The 18,295-nt window shown below is 44.1% G+C and overlaps 1 protein-coding gene across 1 annotated transcript in view; it reads left to right on the top strand.

Moving 5' to 3' along the window:
* SH3RF3 (SH3 domain containing ring finger 3) overlaps positions 1 to 18,295 on the top strand; it is a 258,436-nt gene that overhangs the window by 177,156 nt on the left and 62,985 nt on the right. Inside the window, exon 4 of the mRNA XM_056329232.1 lies at positions 14,412 to 14,780. Coding sequence (XP_056185207.1) covers positions 14,412 to 14,780 — 369 coding nt within the window. The remainder of the gene's footprint in view (positions 1 to 14,411; positions 14,781 to 18,295) is intronic.

The following is an 18,295-nucleotide window of genomic DNA, read 5'->3' as shown; positions in this document are numbered from 1 at the left end:
CTTTGCTGGTGGGCACAGCCCTCTGAGCAAAGGGCAAAATGTTTCCATGTCAGCCACGGCGCTGGTGCTGGCAGTGCCAAGGAAAAGTGGGTCCAATATCCCAGCCCCTGGAAGGAGGTGGAAGCACATCTTATATCCTTTGCTGTGCCTGTGGTGGGTACGATGAGCTCCATTAGAGGGACAGGATGGACAGCTGATGTCAGTGACACCATAAATGATTTGCTGAGCCCCCCCCCCCCCCAATCTCTGTTTTCAGGTAGCATGTTACATAAATCTTATTCTACTGTGATGAAGAGTCACAAAATGTGGTTGAGCTTGACCCTTTAAGCTTTCAAAGAGGAATAGTTTCAAGAATAATAGTTTCCTGATAGGATGAAACTATGAATTGTTTTTACCTCTTTTCTTAGAGGTGGCAGATTCTGGAATGGTCGAACTGTCTTTAGTCTAGGCACAGAGACCCGGGAGTGCATGTGTGTGCTGAATGCAGGCTTCAAACAACAAAAGCAACATATGAAGTTGATTGTTAGCCTAAAAATATCATTAGCTATGCCAAAACCAGATGTTTGAGTTAAGTCTCAAATCCTCTAACATTTTGTCAGGTGTTAGAGCTGAATGTTGAGAAAACCAAGTTCAAAAGACTAGAGGAAGAATCAGTACAAGCAAATTAAAAACAAAAATCAGAAACAGGGGGAGATAGCTGGAATTCATCTGGGGATCTCCATCTTTTCCAGATTTTCTCCAGAACACACAGGATTCTTGAAGGCTCACCCCTTTGTGTTTAGTCTATCCTGTAGAATAAATTACATAGGAGCCCTTGGTTTTGCTAATTTTGTTCCTTTAAAAAGAAGACCAGCCATTGTTTATTTTATGTTCTTCTGCACCATTTTTGGGTGAGATACTGGCATTACTGTAATCTGACAAAAGCAAGGGCTGCTGCCAAAGGGATTGTCCTGCTTTTGCCTCATCTGTGACAACACTTACTTCTGCCTTCCTTGTTCCAGGACTAACAGATATGGGGCTGCGTGGCTGAGGTGCATCAGGGAACTCACCTTGTTGAAAGCTACTCATTTGTCAGTTTTCAACTTTCCAGTCATATCTGTTCCATCATCCCTTTTACTGCATAGCCAGCCACATGAACATCCATGCTGATACGGGGCAGAAAGTGGCAAGATGGGAAAAGAGGACATGTGGCATCTCACACTCACTGAAGGAAAACATGACCAGGGCAGCAACACTCACCCACAGGTACTCTGCAGGCGATGCTGCCGTCGAACTGTGCTCTAAGCCATTACACCAAAATGGTGAGGTGAGGAATGTGGGGCTTTGGGCAAGCAACCTCCTCTACCTCCTGGTTGTTCCTCAATTTATCTAATTATTTTATTAAGTTATAATTTTATGACGAAGCAGCACTAGGCATTCCATAAACAAAGTTAATAATATTAACCTTGTTTTCAGTAAGGCTGGAGGGAGCGACCTGCTCTAAATCTAACTTTGAAGTCTTCCGATCTGTTTAGACACAATTGAATCAAATTGACAGGAAATTTCATGAGAGGTTTCCATAATAGAATTTTTCCATAACAGATTTTTTCTAGAAACCTTGGGACAAAGCAGGAGAGGTGCCGAAGCATTCAGTCAGTGGTGGACTCATGCTGGAGTTACCCTGTGGCTAAGGCGAGGGCACTGGGGGAAGAGGCACTTCTGCCTTGTGCTGCTGATTCTTGACAAGAAAGCAGCCCTGGAGAAGGAGGGAGAGCACTCCCTGCCTTCCTTGCTGTTGGCGGGGAAAGTAAAGCTTAGTGGCATGTTCCTTGATGGCCGTCTCCTTGATCCCTTTTCTCTAATCTGCTTCTACCTCAGCAACAGAGTAATTTACAGGTGTGTCTTCCTCATATGTCCCTTTTATTTTCTCTTCCTAGCCTGGAAGGAAGGACTGTGAGTCTTTCCTTTGAGGGCAGAAATAACAGCCTGAGCACATTCTCTCCTTGCTCCAGTCTAGTGCTTAGAGAAGCTTGCCCATTCCCAGACAAAGCCTTTTACTTCCATAGGTGCATTGCTCAGGAGAGACAAGTGTGGTTGTGTTGACTTGGCAAGTGCCTGTTTTTCCTCTCCCTCAATATATGAATTACTGGGGTGGAAGGAGGGCTGTAGAGATGATTGATACCACATTCCTGGCAGTCCCTCAGGCCATGACAAGGTGTGGGAGCTCCTGGTACTGGCACTGAGCTGCTCTGCCCTATAGCAGCTGGGGGCCGTAATGGTTTAACCCTGGCCAGTTACTGCTTGAGGCCATGCTCTATCCCAAGCACAAGGTTTTGTCTGTCATATGGGAGCCTCTGAGGGCACAGCAGTGCTCCTGAGGGCTGAGTTTAGGGTCATAGCAAAGGCAGCCTCACACCACTCCAGTGACACATACGTCTGCTTTTGCAGAGAGCAACTCTCACTCTACACATACCTGAGGTTTCAGTGCAGTACACAGAGGTAAGTATGTTACTGTTCCTGTGTGGTCACTGGTTGAAGAGGGATTAATGTAGTTTCATGGCAAGTAATAAAGACATTGCCAACAGGAATCATATCCTCATGCCTGGCTCCATTCATCCATGTGACTGTCAGTTCTACCTAGTTTTTGGCCAACCTGATTGCTGATTGTTCATGAGGATTGAACTATCATCATCTTGCGTCCTGATTGTAGCTACATCCTTTTTGCATCCTTAGCAAATGCAGACCTACCTCATTCACAACCATCCAGAGTGCCCATCTGCTGCCACTCCTTTCTTTCTGAAGCCTTTTGCTGTCCTGTAGAGCCCATACAACCAGCCCATACCTGCAAACCTTTGATTACTTATTACTCTGTCTACCTATCATCTTTTTTTTACTACTGAAAGATCAACCCATGTCTTTGATCAGCCAGCGATGTCAATCGCTTTGTCATTTTTTTCAAATTCTCATTTTCTTCCATAGTGCTCTCTGTTCTTCAGTGTTGTAACAAATGCTTCAGAAACATCTGGACATCTGCATCAGCACTGCTTCTCCAGACTTTTCTCTAAAATTGTTCTTGGCTGTGATGCTTACAGAAGATTTATGGTGTGCAAAATCCTCTGTCCATCTTGCTGATTAAGACAGTCTCGTATATTTTGTTTGTATCTATATGTTGTCTCTTGTGCTCACGTTAAATTGTACTTTCTTTGGGCCAAGAGCTGTCTTGTTGCTCTGTGTTTGCGTGATGCTTCTCACAACAGAGTTCTGATGTGTGGTGGGAGTTCTCAGCATTTAATGGCAAAAATAATAGAAGTATTATTAACAAATGTCTCTGTGTGACTGCATCACATGGTGTGGTCACAGTTTGCAAAAATTCAGTTTCCTCCGGACAACTTGACTCTCTGCCTGCAGAATGTAGGTGCAACCCAGGGCAGTCCATTTTCAGAAAGGAGTGTGTTAGGAAAAGATTTGAGCTTGAGTAATTCCACAAACAGAAAAAAAACCCACCACCCAGTGTTCTGCAGTTTCAGAAAGATTTCCTACTGTGCAGATTTCTTGCTAGCCCATTAATTTTGCCATCTCGGAACTCAAACAGCATGGCCTAGAGCAGTGGTTTTCCAAATTCCTTCCAGTTGTAGCATACTAGCATAAACAGCATTTGCATATGGATGTCATAAAAGTGACTAATGCCAGCAATCATCATACTTTATTGCTATAATGTGACACATGTGCCTGAGCATCCTAAAAGATCTGCTCAGAGCTCATTGGTGCTGAAGAAATGGCACACCTCTTATCTGGCAGTGACGCTCGTGGCAGAAAAGGCTTTGACAGAAACCAGAGCATGAATCCAGCTTCAGATGAACATGCACGAGGGAAGGGTACTCGCTGCTTCACTGCATGACTCAACAGCGCCGGGTACATGTCCTTTACCCTACATCAGATATCAAACTCAGGAAGTTGAACAAATAGCGTTTTCTAGTTTGATAGCCAGAAAGTTCAATGAACTCCTTGAGTGCAGCTGTTGACAAGTCAGTGGAGAGACATCTGACTCTGACCTCAGCCTTGTACCCGATCATACTTTAACATCTCGGATTCTCCAAAGAAGGCTGCAGATGATTCCTCTAGGCGAGGGGCAGTCAGTCATGCTGTGAGTGCGAGGTTGAATGCTGCCATTTTCAGTCAAGAATTTGCGGAGTGGAGGGAATTTGTCACAGTTCAGCCATGTCAGATTTTACTTCTGCAAAATGAGCGGGGAGGGTTGTGAACCCAATTACATCATCAACAGCACAGAAAACACATTTTCATATCTTACAGACTGGCTTTCACAGTCTTCATTTACTGGTCAGGCTTCCTACACCAGTGAGATGTGTATGATTATGCCATGTGCAACAGCCACTGCTTCCTAACGCTGTCTCAATCTGTTGTCCACCTTCTAACAAATAAGACAGAAGTATAATTTTTATTTACGACCTCCTGTAAAAATTGTTTTTAAATAACTGGTCACTGTATAGAGTGAAGAAGGATGTAAAGTAGTGCTCCCACTGAGAGAAATGAGCTGTGCCATTGTACCAGGCATCGGCACATCTATGTGGGAAGGAGGCACTTTAAATTTCAGGCACAGGTAATTTCAAGCAGAGTTTACACCGTAATAGCCACAGGATAGGGCAGCTACAAGATGCATACTCAGGCTAACAAGTTATGTCTCTCTCTCTCTCTCACGTTTTTTCATCTGTGTGCATAGGTTAGAAGGCCAGTCTCCCTGTTGCACAGACTATTGGTGTATCCTGCTGTGCTGCTGCCCCAATGTGCTGCTGCCCATCTCAAACACACGTAGTTCATCTCCCATTTCAGAGAGACATCTCAGAACTGTCCCTCTAGGGAGTCATCAGACGCTTGGGTGAATACATCATTTCCTGATACATATTTTCAAACCCACGGGCAAGCAGTGAACCCAAAGCCTGGACACAGCTCTCTGATGACACAGCAGCTTTTGTGACTGGTGGCTGACATACTTTGATGTTGGCTGCTCCCAGTGAAACATGCAGGGTGACCCTGGAGCTGGTGCTGCAACTCTCCACCACAATCAGCAGCCCTGCTTTGTAGCCAGCTGTAGCAGGAGCTCCATGCACACAGTATTTAACTATACAGCCCCATGGGACATTGTTCTATTGGAAATACCCTGTACCATATCCAGCAATCCTTCTCTGTCTGGTACTTGGGAAGCAGGAGCCAGAAGACTATGTAGTAAAAAATGTCTCCTTCCTCAATATAGTACACATAGGGCAAAGGCTGTTTATCACAACCCTTCAGTGCTAATGTCTGCTTAAAGTTTGTATACCTTGGTTCCTTTTACAAACAGTTGAACCAAAACATTTTCTTGGCATTTGCTTTCATTCTTCATTTCACAGCTTTATCAGAGAGAGAGAGCAATGCATTTATTTGTGTGCAGTTCCCCACAGGTAATCTTCAGTTGCAGCACATAAAACTTAATTTTCCCCAGTTGGACAAGATTTCTTGTTCTGCACAAAGTTGTAAATCACCGCAACAAAGACTGTTGCTCGCTCAGTGTAGGCAAAGCCTTGTAGTACTTGAAAAATTACTTTGGCTTTCCCATGTGCTCCTCATGCTGCAATTCCAAGAGCTTCCAAGAGCTTCACAGATTTAACCAACTTCATGCTTTCTGCAGATAACATCGATGAAGTGAGGTGCATGTAAGCCTTTTTCTCATTGTCCACCAGAACATTTTTATTATCAAATTCATAAAGGACTTCAGCAAATATTTTTTCTTTCGTCCTTGCCCTTTATAACATTAAGTTGGAAGCAAGTGTTTTCCTTAAAAAAAAGACATGATATTGTTGCTTCCTTCACGCAGCCCTGAACGTTACAAACACAGTATTTCCAAGAACAGTATTTCCAGGAACAAATCTCAGAGAATGAGCAAAAGGGCATGGTGTCATGGCTAGTAGCATGTGTGCACAGTGCAGCTATTAAGACAAGGGTCTGCGCAACAACATGAGCATGATATTGCCTGGTTCACAATCCCATTTATAAATACTTGGGGTCACACACCATAATTTGGAAGCTATTTGCTTCAAGACTCCCAGGCTTGATGTGTGCATTGACTCTGAAGACATCCTCTGCCTTGGTGTTATTTGACTTCTCAATTTTCAGTTAATTCAAAATGTTATGGGTATTCCTGATCACCCAAGTAAACAATAGCACCAGGAACCCTCTGGAACTTTAAGGAAGGGGGTAGAAAGTTGCCAGAAAACTGAAAACATAGCTCTTTTTAAGGCACATAGGGTCTACAGATCTTGCTTAGGGATCACTTCTGATCCACACAGCTCTGCTCCAGGAACTGCAATATCTTTCCTAGCCCATTCTGAAGTTTTGAGATCCAGCTGACTCAAAGTGAGAGTTTCTGAAAGTGAAGAGGTTTCTAGATTTCAGCACAAAGCTGCTTCAGAGCACTTCCTTTCAGTAACTGGCAGCAACAGTAAAGGGCTCATACAGCTGCCAGGTGACAGTGAGACATGAGGACTACATCCAAACTGCTTCTGAAAGCCTCCTGAGTCCATCTTGGTCTCCTGTCCAGACTGCAGCCCAGCACAAGGCTGCTTACGCTTGTACTGCCAGCACCAGCATCTTCCATCGTTGTGCAGGTGGGCACCTGGACTCAAAGGGAGAATCACGAAGGTTTTCCATTTGACAAGAACAAGAGTAAAGGAGACTCAGCATAGCCAGAAGGCTGGTGGGTTTCTACCGGGAAAGTGGCAGTGTTGTTTCAGGTCTCCCATGGCTGTTCCTCCACACAGGGACTTTGAACCAGGAGCCCAGGTACCCAGGTGAACTCCCAAACCACTGTAGCCTTGGTCATTCCAGTGTCTTAGCTGAGAAACATCATCTGAGAAGCTGTTTCCTGATGGATGTCTTGTCAAAACCAGAACGTTCCTGGGAAGTGCTTGAGTTCTGATGAGTTGGTGTTTTTTTATGAAAAAATAGTTTGTCAGTAAACTCCTCACAAGCTCCAACAGGGACTCTTCTGGTACTGAATTTGGTGCCAGATGGGCACCAGTCCTTCCACCATTGAAGGCAGCTGGAGTTTTGCCACTGACTTCAAAGGAATTAGGATCAAGCCCTGGAATTCATGACTGCACTTTTTATTTAGCTTTCTGAATAATTTATAAGTAAGAATAGGCTGGATTCTCCTGCTCTTTCTGATGTTGAGTAAAACTGTCGTTACATTTGTTGCTTTCAAAGGAGCTTTGGTGCAGGCATGAGCATCTCATTATGAAAAAGGGTGTCCATATAGGACAGATAGGAAGAAGAGAGAAGGAAATTCTTAGGCACATTGAAAACACAGAGCAGATCTGAGATTCAGAGATGACAGATCAGTGTAAGATAGTCTTCATACTTGGAGCTGAAGTCTAGATATCTTGAATTGTTTCAGGGAGTACAGAGGGATGCAGAGAGCATACTTCTTGGTGAGTTCATTTATTTTTGATGCCATTGCATTTAGTTTTCTTTTCTTCCTTCACAGTGATTTGAACATTAGTTTCCATAAGGTTACTTGCTGTGCTTTGCTCCTGAGCGGACTTTGCAGCAGACTGCGCATTTTTCTGGGATTCACCAAGCCATGTGTTTGTTCTCCACCACTGAAAACCATTTTCCATCTTAAAACTGTTTGGAAAAAAGAGAAAGAAAAAAATTTCCCAGTTCACCACCCAGGGCTTAGTGTTTACTTCTGCTGCACGCATCATTTATTTTCATTCTGCAAGATCATGATGACACGCTCGTCCAAGCACATGCTGTTCTAATATGCTACATTCCTTTGGCCTCTCAGTGCGTTAGAAGTGACATTGCTGCTAAATGAGAAAGATCTTGTAAGACAGGGAAATAGATCGCTAAGTACAGCTCCTTTCAGGGAACCATGTTGTAGACAAAACTGATTGGCTTGCTTTTTCCAGACTATACATAACTGTGTTCATGTATGACCCTTATTAGGAAGGCTATCTGCTGTATGGATCTGGGGACTTCCTTCCTTGAGAACATGCTAACATATTTAGCAGGCTCTTGGAAAAGAGAACAAGAGGTATGCCTCAGCCTATGACTGGAGGAACAGGACACCTGAAGTTCGAGATGTGTCCTAGAAAAGTATTTCTGCAGCTATTGTTCTGTGTGAATATGTTCAAGCAAATGCATGTACTGCACTTCCTGTATTTTCTGGGAGTATGGAATAACTGTTTCAGTCACAGTGTGGAGTTTCAGAAATCTATCTTCCATGATGGATAAACCACTTGCAGAAAATCTGTTCCACATTTGCTTGTCCCTCCCTAGCCATAAATGAGAAAAGGCAATAGTGGATTGTTAGAGATTAGCACAACAACATTAAATAATGCTTTGGTTTAGACGTAATATTTTCTCTTAATCTGTGCCTTACTAATGATTGTTCATTAGGAGGTGGTGCCTAAATGCATAATTGAGATAGGGTTTTGTAGCTTCTGCCCAATGAATTTAAACTGTCCATGGACAACTGTGGAGGCTTTCTCTAAATATTTTAAAATCTGAATTTACAAAACACATAAAAGATGAAAATTGTAGATGCATCCAATATGACTTGATTGAAGAGCCTTTGGCACAACTTTGTCTACTAATATCCCATTAGTAAGCCCTTGAAACTGCTGTGCGTCCACTGTAGTAACTTACCCAATGAACATGTAAAGTATTAGATAAAGTATTATGTACTTTCTCCTAATGCCCATTTGAGTCGAAGGGTGTTTTGCTACTTGGCTACAGTAGAAGAAAGGTTGTATCCTATATTTGCTGGTAGGGATAACAGTAAGGAAAAGCTGCTTTAGTTCTCTGAAACTGCTTTTTGGGGGATGAAAATGCTTTCACAGATGCAGTCTTCTCAGGGACCTAGCAGAGACAGGAGACATTTGTATAGTTATGCCCTTACTTACTTAATAACCTCACAGTGCTTCAGAACATAAATTATAAGACTAGTGAAACTAATTCAGTGAGGGCATAAGAACTTAATATTTCCTGAAAGTAACTACTCTGAAGTGAAAATGCAGTAATAAATTCAGACTGTTTGTTTTAATCACAAAATCAGCTATGGAACTCCAAAGCTGCCAAAGTTTCTGCAAGGCATAAAATAGGGATGTGCATGATCTTCTCAATATTTATGAACTGTAAAGTATAAAAATTAGCAGTCCCTAGGTGAAAACATTTTCAGTCTTTCAGGGGGACATTGTGAAGAAGTTTTAGTAAGAATTTTAATTTTCCTTTATGCTCTGCTCAGTGGCTCCTTTCCAAAACCTTGAGGATATTTTTTCTTACCAATTTGTTCTTTTTCACTAAGTATGCATTGATTTGTGGAGTTTTGTAACTTTTCACTTTTAAAAGGGGTCTTGAACTTACATATTTCTGATCTATACCTGTATTTCAACAGCACCACCCTTCAGCTAGTATTTTCCACAAAGATAGAATAAAAGCTTACATAGCAAATGAAGAACTGTTTTCCTGAAAGTCTTAATAAACTGTACTTTCTGGTTCAAATTGGCTCCAGTTCAAGAAAATACTTAAGCACATGTGTAACACTGAGAATTTAAGCAATCCTTCCTTATGCAGAAAAGAATGGTGTTTTAGTCCCATTAGCAACAGTTCAGTCTGCGTAGTATCAAGTATGCACTGAAGTATGTTGCTAAACCAGAAACAGAGCAAGGTCCGGTCCTCTCTTTGGTAGGTCAGATATCAGTCAGAAATTAATCCCTTACTCAGACCTAAATGTCTAGAAAGCTGGGAGTATTCAGTAGCAGAATAAGACACTGTCCTGTCTTACAGAAGATAGCACTGTGAGTGAACTGCAACAACCCAGGAGCTGCTGTGGTAACCACCGTGCATCAAGGTGTTCCTTGGAGGTCTAAGCTGGGCTAGAACAAATTTTGCCACTACCATGGATTAGTGAACGCACTGGCGTATTTGTCAAGGAAGATGCAGTAAAGGTTAATTATTTAAATCTAACCTAAATTTCCCATGCTTCTGTCTTGTTCCATAATAATAACAATAAGTTCCAAAGTAATAATTTTTTATTTTGACTAAAATAGAATTAATTAGGACCCACACGGGACAAGAAGTAGCTTTTTCCTCACTCTTCATCCTAGCTGGGATATGTAAGTGGGTGCATAACACTGCCCATTGAAACTATAGTTCATTAAATCACATTGGGATATAAAGAGCATATTTAGTCCCATGTGGGGATAGTCAGTGCAGATGACAGTTTCTCTCCTGTATCCCCTCATCCTTAAAAGAGAAATATGTTGAAGCTGTTTACAGGTAGTCCCTTTTAAACCTACATGTATCAGGAACTGGAGTGAACTGGGGTGTGTGTATGTGTCTGTGTGCAAGCATGTGCAGAGAAAAAGTCACCATAATGCATTCTGCAGAAAAAATAGGTTTATCTAGAGACTAATAAAAAAATTAATTTTGGCAGTGGAGAAGTCCTAAGTGAGGTAGCTTAATGTTTGTACCTTTGTTGCCCATATGGTAAAGTCTCAAGTAGAAATCTAAAATAGTCATATCTAAAAGCCAGAAGAAGAAAAAACCTCTCCCTTAGCTCATATTGCATGGGCTGTCTGGCTGGAGGCCAAAGTCATGACAGCTTGCATTGTGGCGAGGAGAGCAGTGTGGCTCCCTGATCAAGGTCAGCAAATTTTTAACGAATGGAGCTTGATTACTGCTCCCTTTGTGGGAAAAGGTTGTTTGGAGGTGAACAAGGCTCTGTGCACAAGAGGTATTCCACATGCACCCTCCTTTGCTTTTAAAACCAGACGAGCTGGAGCTGTTTCCAGTAGGGTTCCTCACAGCTGGGGAATGCCTTCCTGAGAAACAGGCACAGTAGCTCTATGAACTGAGGCTGGTGCATCCTTTTCTTAGCATGCAGCACCTGCAGTCAATAGCCCCTGAGACCCTGTGAACAGTTTTACTGTACGGTTTCATTGCATGGTAGGGTCCCCCAGCTATTACAAGGCTTGCCCTCACGAGGTTTTGCATTCCCAGACCCAGGAGTGCAGGGCTGCTGGGAATGTTAGACTGGTTTGGTACGCAAATCCAAGCCTTATCCTTCTAAATCATATTTTGAGTTTACTAGGACATCTTGTTGCAGAACGTTTGGGGTATAATCAGTCCTGCTGCAGTCTCAAGGGCTTTTTATGATTTGAGATTAGCAGGACCAGAATTTCAAATATAGATTCTTTCTAGAGGAGGAATCAGAAATAGGCGAGAAAGTTGAGTTCTGGTATTACGGGCTGTCGTAAGACATGTCAAATTCCTGAGAATGACTGCGGGTCAGAACTTTCCATTAAGCTTCTCCTCTGGAGGCAGATCTGCCTGAAGATCAGATGACAGACACCAGAAAGCAATGCTTGTTTACATACTCAGAGTTTAAAATAAGAAATTAGCAATCGTGTTTATGTTTTAAAAAGGGTTTCTAAAAGTTCTTGGTGAAGAGGCAGCACCACTGGCTTTCACAAAGTAGTAAGTAGAACCTCTTCTCTGGTATTCGTAGCCTATTTGGGAAGTACTTTCCAGCATCTGTGGGCAAAGCTGTTTAAAAACAGTTCTCTACAAAAATAAAGTTGTAAAGCTATAAAGCATTTTTTATCTTGGCAGACCAAAATTATATTTTCCCAGTATTTCAGGAAGACTCTGATGTTCCCAAGAGTTCATTAGCTTGACTGTTTCGGGGAGGGGTTTTCTTTTTGCCTTTAATCTTCTACTGATATTGAGAATGACTTTGTTTATATCAATACAGGGCTATTTTTTATCACTCTGTGTTTAGATGCTAGCTCTCTTATTGACCTTTTTAACTAGGTTTTACTTTGAACAAAAAAATAATGGATTTTGTTGTTTTAAAAAGAACAGCTTTGGTGTTAAATTGGATTTCAGCCAGTGGGATTTATAATCTAATTCCTACAAGACAATCAGAGTTTTGATATTAAGAGTTGGAGCAGTTCATCGTCCATATGGAGCATTGCTGTATAATCAGGAAGTTCTAAATTCTTTTTTTTTTTTGACACTATATTTTCCTGTGTCAAAGATTTAAAATATATTCTTTTCATGTTTGCTGTTGATTAGCAAAGTATTTCCTCACCCTCTGCTGTAGAAAAGAATCATACATATTTGATCTTTCTCCTTTTCTCCTTAATATTTCAAACAATTGAGCTAGACTATCTCCATCGATTGGGTAAGCGGAGCTGTAACACCTACTTAAGGGAGGGGAGCCATCTGGTTTCCTTGCAGCTTGGAGCCTGCTGGCAAATATTAAGTTGTACCAATTTAGAGCATGATGAAGTGGGAAATAATGGACATTCTTGAAGAATCTGAAATGGGATCAGCTGTTATTGGCAAAAATTGGCAGGTGCACTGTGCTGGCTGTAAGCATGGTCTCGAGTTGGAGAGTGCAGCTGGGAAAATGGCCTGCTAATTGAATGGTTGCAGGACTCCCAGCAGCTCTGACCATAGTGGAGCATCATTAATTGGAGCCTCTTGGTTGACTTGGTGGAAGCTGTCACAGAATGAAGGATCCGACAAGTTGATGGTGACTTTCGATGTGTTAGTGTGTTTATTGCCTGTTACTTAGAATGGGTCCTCATGGAGTCAGAAATGCTTTCACACTTAGGAGGGCTGGCATAAGGCTAGCAATAGATATTTCTTATTTGTATTTGCAGCATGGTGACAGTGGTTGGGAGACATAAAAACTAGCCAATTACACATTTGTTTAAATGCACGGTTCTGTTGTTATCTTTCCCATCCCTCTCTCTTTCCCTTTTATTTTCACTTGTATTAGTTTTCTGAAGTGGCTTGGCTTGGAGCAGCAACTATTATTATTTTTTTATTTAAAGCCTGAGAAGACCTTGTCCTCTGCTGATTTTCTTGGATGCTGCTGTAATTCATACAGAGATTACAGAAACAAAAATAGCCTGGTTTTGATCCAGAATAGTGTTATATGCACCTCTGGTTTATGTGGGTCTCAGAATAGCAGTGTATTCAAAAGCACGTGTGCATTAGCCATGGCTCCCTTTTTCATATGTTGTTTTTATTCATTAAATGCAAACATATTGCAGCGCATCCTAGTTTAATATAAAGGTCTGTTGGCAAAATGTGGTATTTTCCCTCAGCTGTTAGCACCCCTCAAGGGAAGATCTATTGGCAGGGAGGGCTGTGCAGAAAGCACTGCTGACTTCAGAGCGCACTTCATGTATCATCAGTGACTGTAGCACCCCTATGAGCCTAAAAACTCTTCAGCTATGCAAGACATAGCTTTCGTGTATGAGTTAGGATGGCTAAGAGGTAAGAGACTTCAGCGACAGGGTTGTCCCGCCCAGCATGCCTTTGCCATTGATAGGCACAAAGTTATCTGTGAGTGTGGACTGAATGAGAAATGGTGGGTTGAAAACTGGCTTGAGTGTCCTGGTGCTCTGCTGTCTCCGTGGGCTGTAGGCCAAGCTTTAAACCCTTTGGGAGGACTGATGAGACCAATTTTTCAAGCTGGATACCAAGCAAGTCTTCCAGTGGCCATCATGCTCTTCCCCAGTTGAGGTGATACAGCTGGAACAAATGCCTTTGGTTTGCATCTGCATTTGGATAACCTGTGTCAGATGGGAGGCAGGGAGATGAAAGTGGAAGGATTTGGAAGCCGTACCCTGGATCAAACGCCTGTGTAGCAAACATCAAGCATAGGCCCATGATGGACCTGGAAACAGCAAAACACTGATGAAGAGGCTCCTGCCTCCTTCCCCCAGCCTGCCTCTGCAGCCTAGGACAAGCTATTTTGGGGAACGTTGTTTTTTTAAAATGTGCAGCAATTTGTGGTGCCTGGTTCTAGCCTAACTCTCCTGGATGCTTATTCAACCTCTTTTTTGATTTTCCTGTCACTAAGAAGTGGATGGAAATAAGTCACCCAACTTCAGAAAATTAAATAAATTTGGGATCACCCTGGAGGTGGACAGTAACACTTGGCTTGGGGCAGGTTTTGGGAAACAAAATGTGCCAGCATGCCTCCCAGGGATCTGCCTGGCTGACTGAGAGAGAGTGGACAGATGATGAAATCAGGCTGGTTTGGGGACCTGCCCCAAGCACCCCCTTTGCCAGGGCAGATCTGCCCTGCAGCAAGGGCCTCAGGCGTGCAGGCATGCATAGCACCCCAGACCCCACTCCGTCCCAGGGGACAGCCGCCACATTTCAGTACTCAGCATGATCCCCTTGCTGAGGCTGCAGCTGGCGCTGGAGTAGGCCACCAGGAAAGGATCATGGTGCTTCAGGGAGGAAGGCCCAGGCAGGTCCAGAAGGTGCCGTCAGTGATCTGTGATGGTCTGTTAACATCCCCCCTTCTCTAATCTTTTTTTAATCTTTCCCTTTACCTCTGCACACAGCTAAATGAATCCGCCAAGCAGCTCATCGAGATGGACAAGACGTGCTTGGCTGCCGCCTCCGGCTGCGATGTGCCGCTGCCAACGGAGCCGGCAGCAGTGGCAGCAGCAGCGGCAGTGGGTCTGGCACCCTGCTCCACGCTGGCCGGTGCTGGGGTGGCCGGGGCAGCCCAACGGCAGGCGGAGGGCAAGAAGAACGCCAAGAAGCGCCACTCCTTCACAGCCCTCAGCATGACACACAAGTCCTCCCAGGCCGCCAGCAATCGGCACTCCATGGAGATCAGCGCGCCTGTCCTCATCAGCTCCAGCGACCCACGGGCGGCCGCCAGGATCGGGGACCTGACCCACCTCTCCTCCAGTGCCCCGGCCCAGGTAAGGCGGGGGTGGAGGTGGGGTTTGAGCAACTTCAGTGGGTGGCACGCTGTTGCCTTGCCTCTTTCAAAATGGCTGACCATTGCACGAAGCGGTTGCACAGTACTGTCAGGCAGATGTGACAGTACTTGGGATGTGTCATTCCCATCCTTGCATTAACCAGTGGGCAGGCCTGAGGAGGCAGAAGATAAAGCCAAATCTGATTCACAATAATACACATTTTTAAAAAAAGCAATCCTACAATTTGTTTGAAGTAATGCCATCTATGTTGCATCACTTTCCGTTGCAGAAAGTAGTAATTTTGAGTGATCCTGTTACCCTGAATGTATCTCTTACACTGCAGGGTAGCAATGTCAGTATGCAATTCACACATTTGGGATAAAAAAGATTTTTGGAGTGATTATTTCCCTGCAAATCACTGAAGGACGAGTAAATGTGCTATGCTTTGGCAAGTGTTGTACCCAGCAAGTAGCTGCTGTTCAGAAACACCCAAGGAGTTTTAAACCACCACACGTGCTGAGGGTGCAACCCGCCATCCTTCCCCCTCTCAAAGGAGAGGGCAGAGGATCAGCATCCTGGATATCCTGACAGGTCCCAAAACAAGCTTCTGAGAGGCTGCTCCTACAGGCCTGGTAGAAACAGGAAGTAAATTCACCAGGGATGCACTGAAACCCCTTGCAAATGCCCCCTGTTTCTGTGGATAAGTGAATCCAAGTGGTAATTTGCAGTTTGAAGCTGTAGAAAAGAACAGAGAATAATAATCATTCCAAACTTCTGCCTTGGCCTTCCTGCTCAGTCATCTACACACTTGGTGTGCAGATCAGCATCCGCAGGTTCCCTCCACAGACCAGCTCCTTGTGGTCTGTGCTGTTTGCTAGTGCTGAGATAATCTAAGCATGGCAGGGACTTCCCACCCATCGTTTCTCTGCTGAAAAAAGCCGCACTTGCCCTTTTCCTCTCCCTTGCTGTGCCTTCCTGCCCCTTGCACCTGTGTCCCCATACAGGGATAAACATGGATCACTTCCCACCCCTGCAGTGGCACGGAGCAGGAAACGATTCGCATTACAGGCATGGCCCGCACTGGTATGTGTGTAGATGGCTGGGAGACGGGAAGGGGGACAAGCAGCAAACTGCAGGGACTGCCTTGGGCAGAAATGCCCGTTCACATCTGCAGTGTTGGTGGGTCTCCCCATGGGGCCAGTGTGGTGCACCAGACCATGGGGTCACTCTCGATGGCTGTGCCATACTGCCACCCATGATGTGAGCCCCCAGGCCCCTGCAGCACAGGTTTGCAAGGACACTGGGGAAGGCAGGGTGCCTGTGTGCATGCCAGTGTGTGCCACAGGGCCAGGTGAAACGGTGTGCCAAATGCTGTTTTTGGTGGAGCAGCACCCTCTGTTACTGCCTCAGCTGCTCACCTCCCTCTACTGCCCACCCACATGTAGGAGCCAGAGAGGCAGCTCTGTCAAACTGCATTTTTGGTGATTTTTCTTCCACACGCCTTTTCCAGGTGGGGTCTCTGTGCTGTAAGGTCTTCCCTCTCCTCTCAGCTCTCAGAGGGAGGGTGAAGGTGAGGATACGGCCCCCACACAAAGCAGCACGTGTGCCAAGATGTACTGGGACATCTGTGAAGCAGCACAAGCCCTAGACGTGAGTGAGGGTCCCAAGCTTGTCAAGTAAATGACACCCAGGTTTTTGGCACTCAGAGTGACACATTTGGACTTTACAGAGATGTGACAGACTGCGGCTTTTCTGTTCTTGTGCTAGTCAAGGAAAACACCATGCACACCCTTTGCTAGAGTCATGCGCAGACTCATTCTAAGCTAGTGAACCGGAAAAATCAGACCCTGAAGCAGAAAGTGCCTTGACTGTTCTCCCCTGTTTTAACCAAACAACTGGTGTGCAAAACCCCACTTACTTTGCAGACCACTGGGGCATTTGGGCACAAGTAGCTGGGGACAAGAAGGGCCCCATGTTCCCTGTGACAAGATACGATTATCAAAATCCAACCCACAGGAAGGTTGATTGGGTCCTTTGCAGCAGATGGGAAGACATAGAATTGCTGTAATGGTCAGAAGCACAGCTAGGGCTGGGGTATAATGAAGACACTCCAGTGTGACCACCATGGTGGGAACAGGTTTGGGGAATGATTCTTCTGCCTCAGGGCATTGAGCTAGTTTGCGGACAAGGCATCTGAGCACATGCCTGCATCACTGCCGGCCAAAACTGTCTTGACCAAAATCCAGGGAAGGGGAAAAGGAGTCTTGGTGGTTTGGATCAGCCTTACTGAAAAGAGGCTTCCCTCTGTCAAAAAGTGTTATTGCAGGCCCAAAGACCCGGTTACCCCAAATGTGGCATTTACATGTATGAATACATATCTCTGCTTTTGGGAGCCTTACTATTTGTTTTCTAGTTTGAGTGATTTAAGCATTTTCTTTTGTAAACTTTGCTAGGAATGTGGATCTGTTGGGGGCGGGGAAGTGGGGGTGAAGTTCTCACTATATTCTCTTGCCTGTAGGAGCAGCCTTCGGAAAAATGCCTCACATAAGACTAGCAGTAAAATCACAAGAGCTACCAATGTGAATTCACCTGCCTTCTGAGGTCTACAGAGTAGAGAATCTGCCTCTTACCAAATCACATTAAAATTGTGCAGCTTTATCTATGTAACTATGTAACTATTAATCCCATAATAACTGAGGTTATATTTTAATTAAAAATATCAGAAATTCAGTTCCTTCTCTGCCATCTGCTAAGACCCAACATGGCTCTGAAACAATTAATGATGCTTTAGCCTTAGACAGAAAGTCAGTTCAGCATTTTCCTTTTATTCACGTGGCTGAACACCAACCAAAGTAACATAAACATGGGCCTCCAGCTCTTACATCAAGGCATTTGGGACAGTGCGAATCTTGTCTTTGGATTGTTTTGTTCTAAAATGTGTTTGGCATTTTTAAGATAAATGTCCTGTACGTCTTGTTCAGGGTTTGACATCTTGAGAATCTACAAGCTGACTACTGCTGCTTTGGAAGCGCTCAGGGCACATTGCTGAGAGCATGGGCAGGTTGGTAGGAAGGCTGTGCATATAGCTGCCAAACTTAGCGGTGAGCTCTGCTGCAGGAAGGTGTCTCACATTGTCTTTCCTCACTTGAAGTGGAACCTCTGCCCTGCAAGTCGTCATCACAGACCTTGAGTGGTTCTCTCTGTAACCATCTCAGGCCCCTGCTAGTTTGCAACAGCAAATTTGGCCAAAGCGTAAGGGGAACAACAAGTTTATGGTTTCAGCACTGACTTTCTAGCAAATGTATGCCTTTCCTTTCAACATTAGAATCTAAATTTGGGGTTTTTCTATCTTTATATCATGTCTTTGAAAATTCCAAACACTTATGTATTGAACAGATCTCTTCGTAAAAGGAAATAAAGGAATTTTGTTTGGGACTAACCCAAAATAATACCGAAAGGTAAGAGCTTCTGTGGTACGTATCAGGTATTTAGCTTGGGGGAGGGGGGGAGGCTAC

Source organism: Falco biarmicus, chromosome 2 (assembly GCF_023638135.1).
Source record: "Falco biarmicus isolate bFalBia1 chromosome 2, bFalBia1.pri, whole genome shotgun sequence".
Lineage (NCBI taxonomy): Eukaryota > Metazoa > Chordata > Aves > Falconiformes > Falconidae > Falco > Falco biarmicus.
Note: the sequence above shows the minus strand (reverse complement) of the source record. Positions and strands in the feature narration are given on the sequence as shown.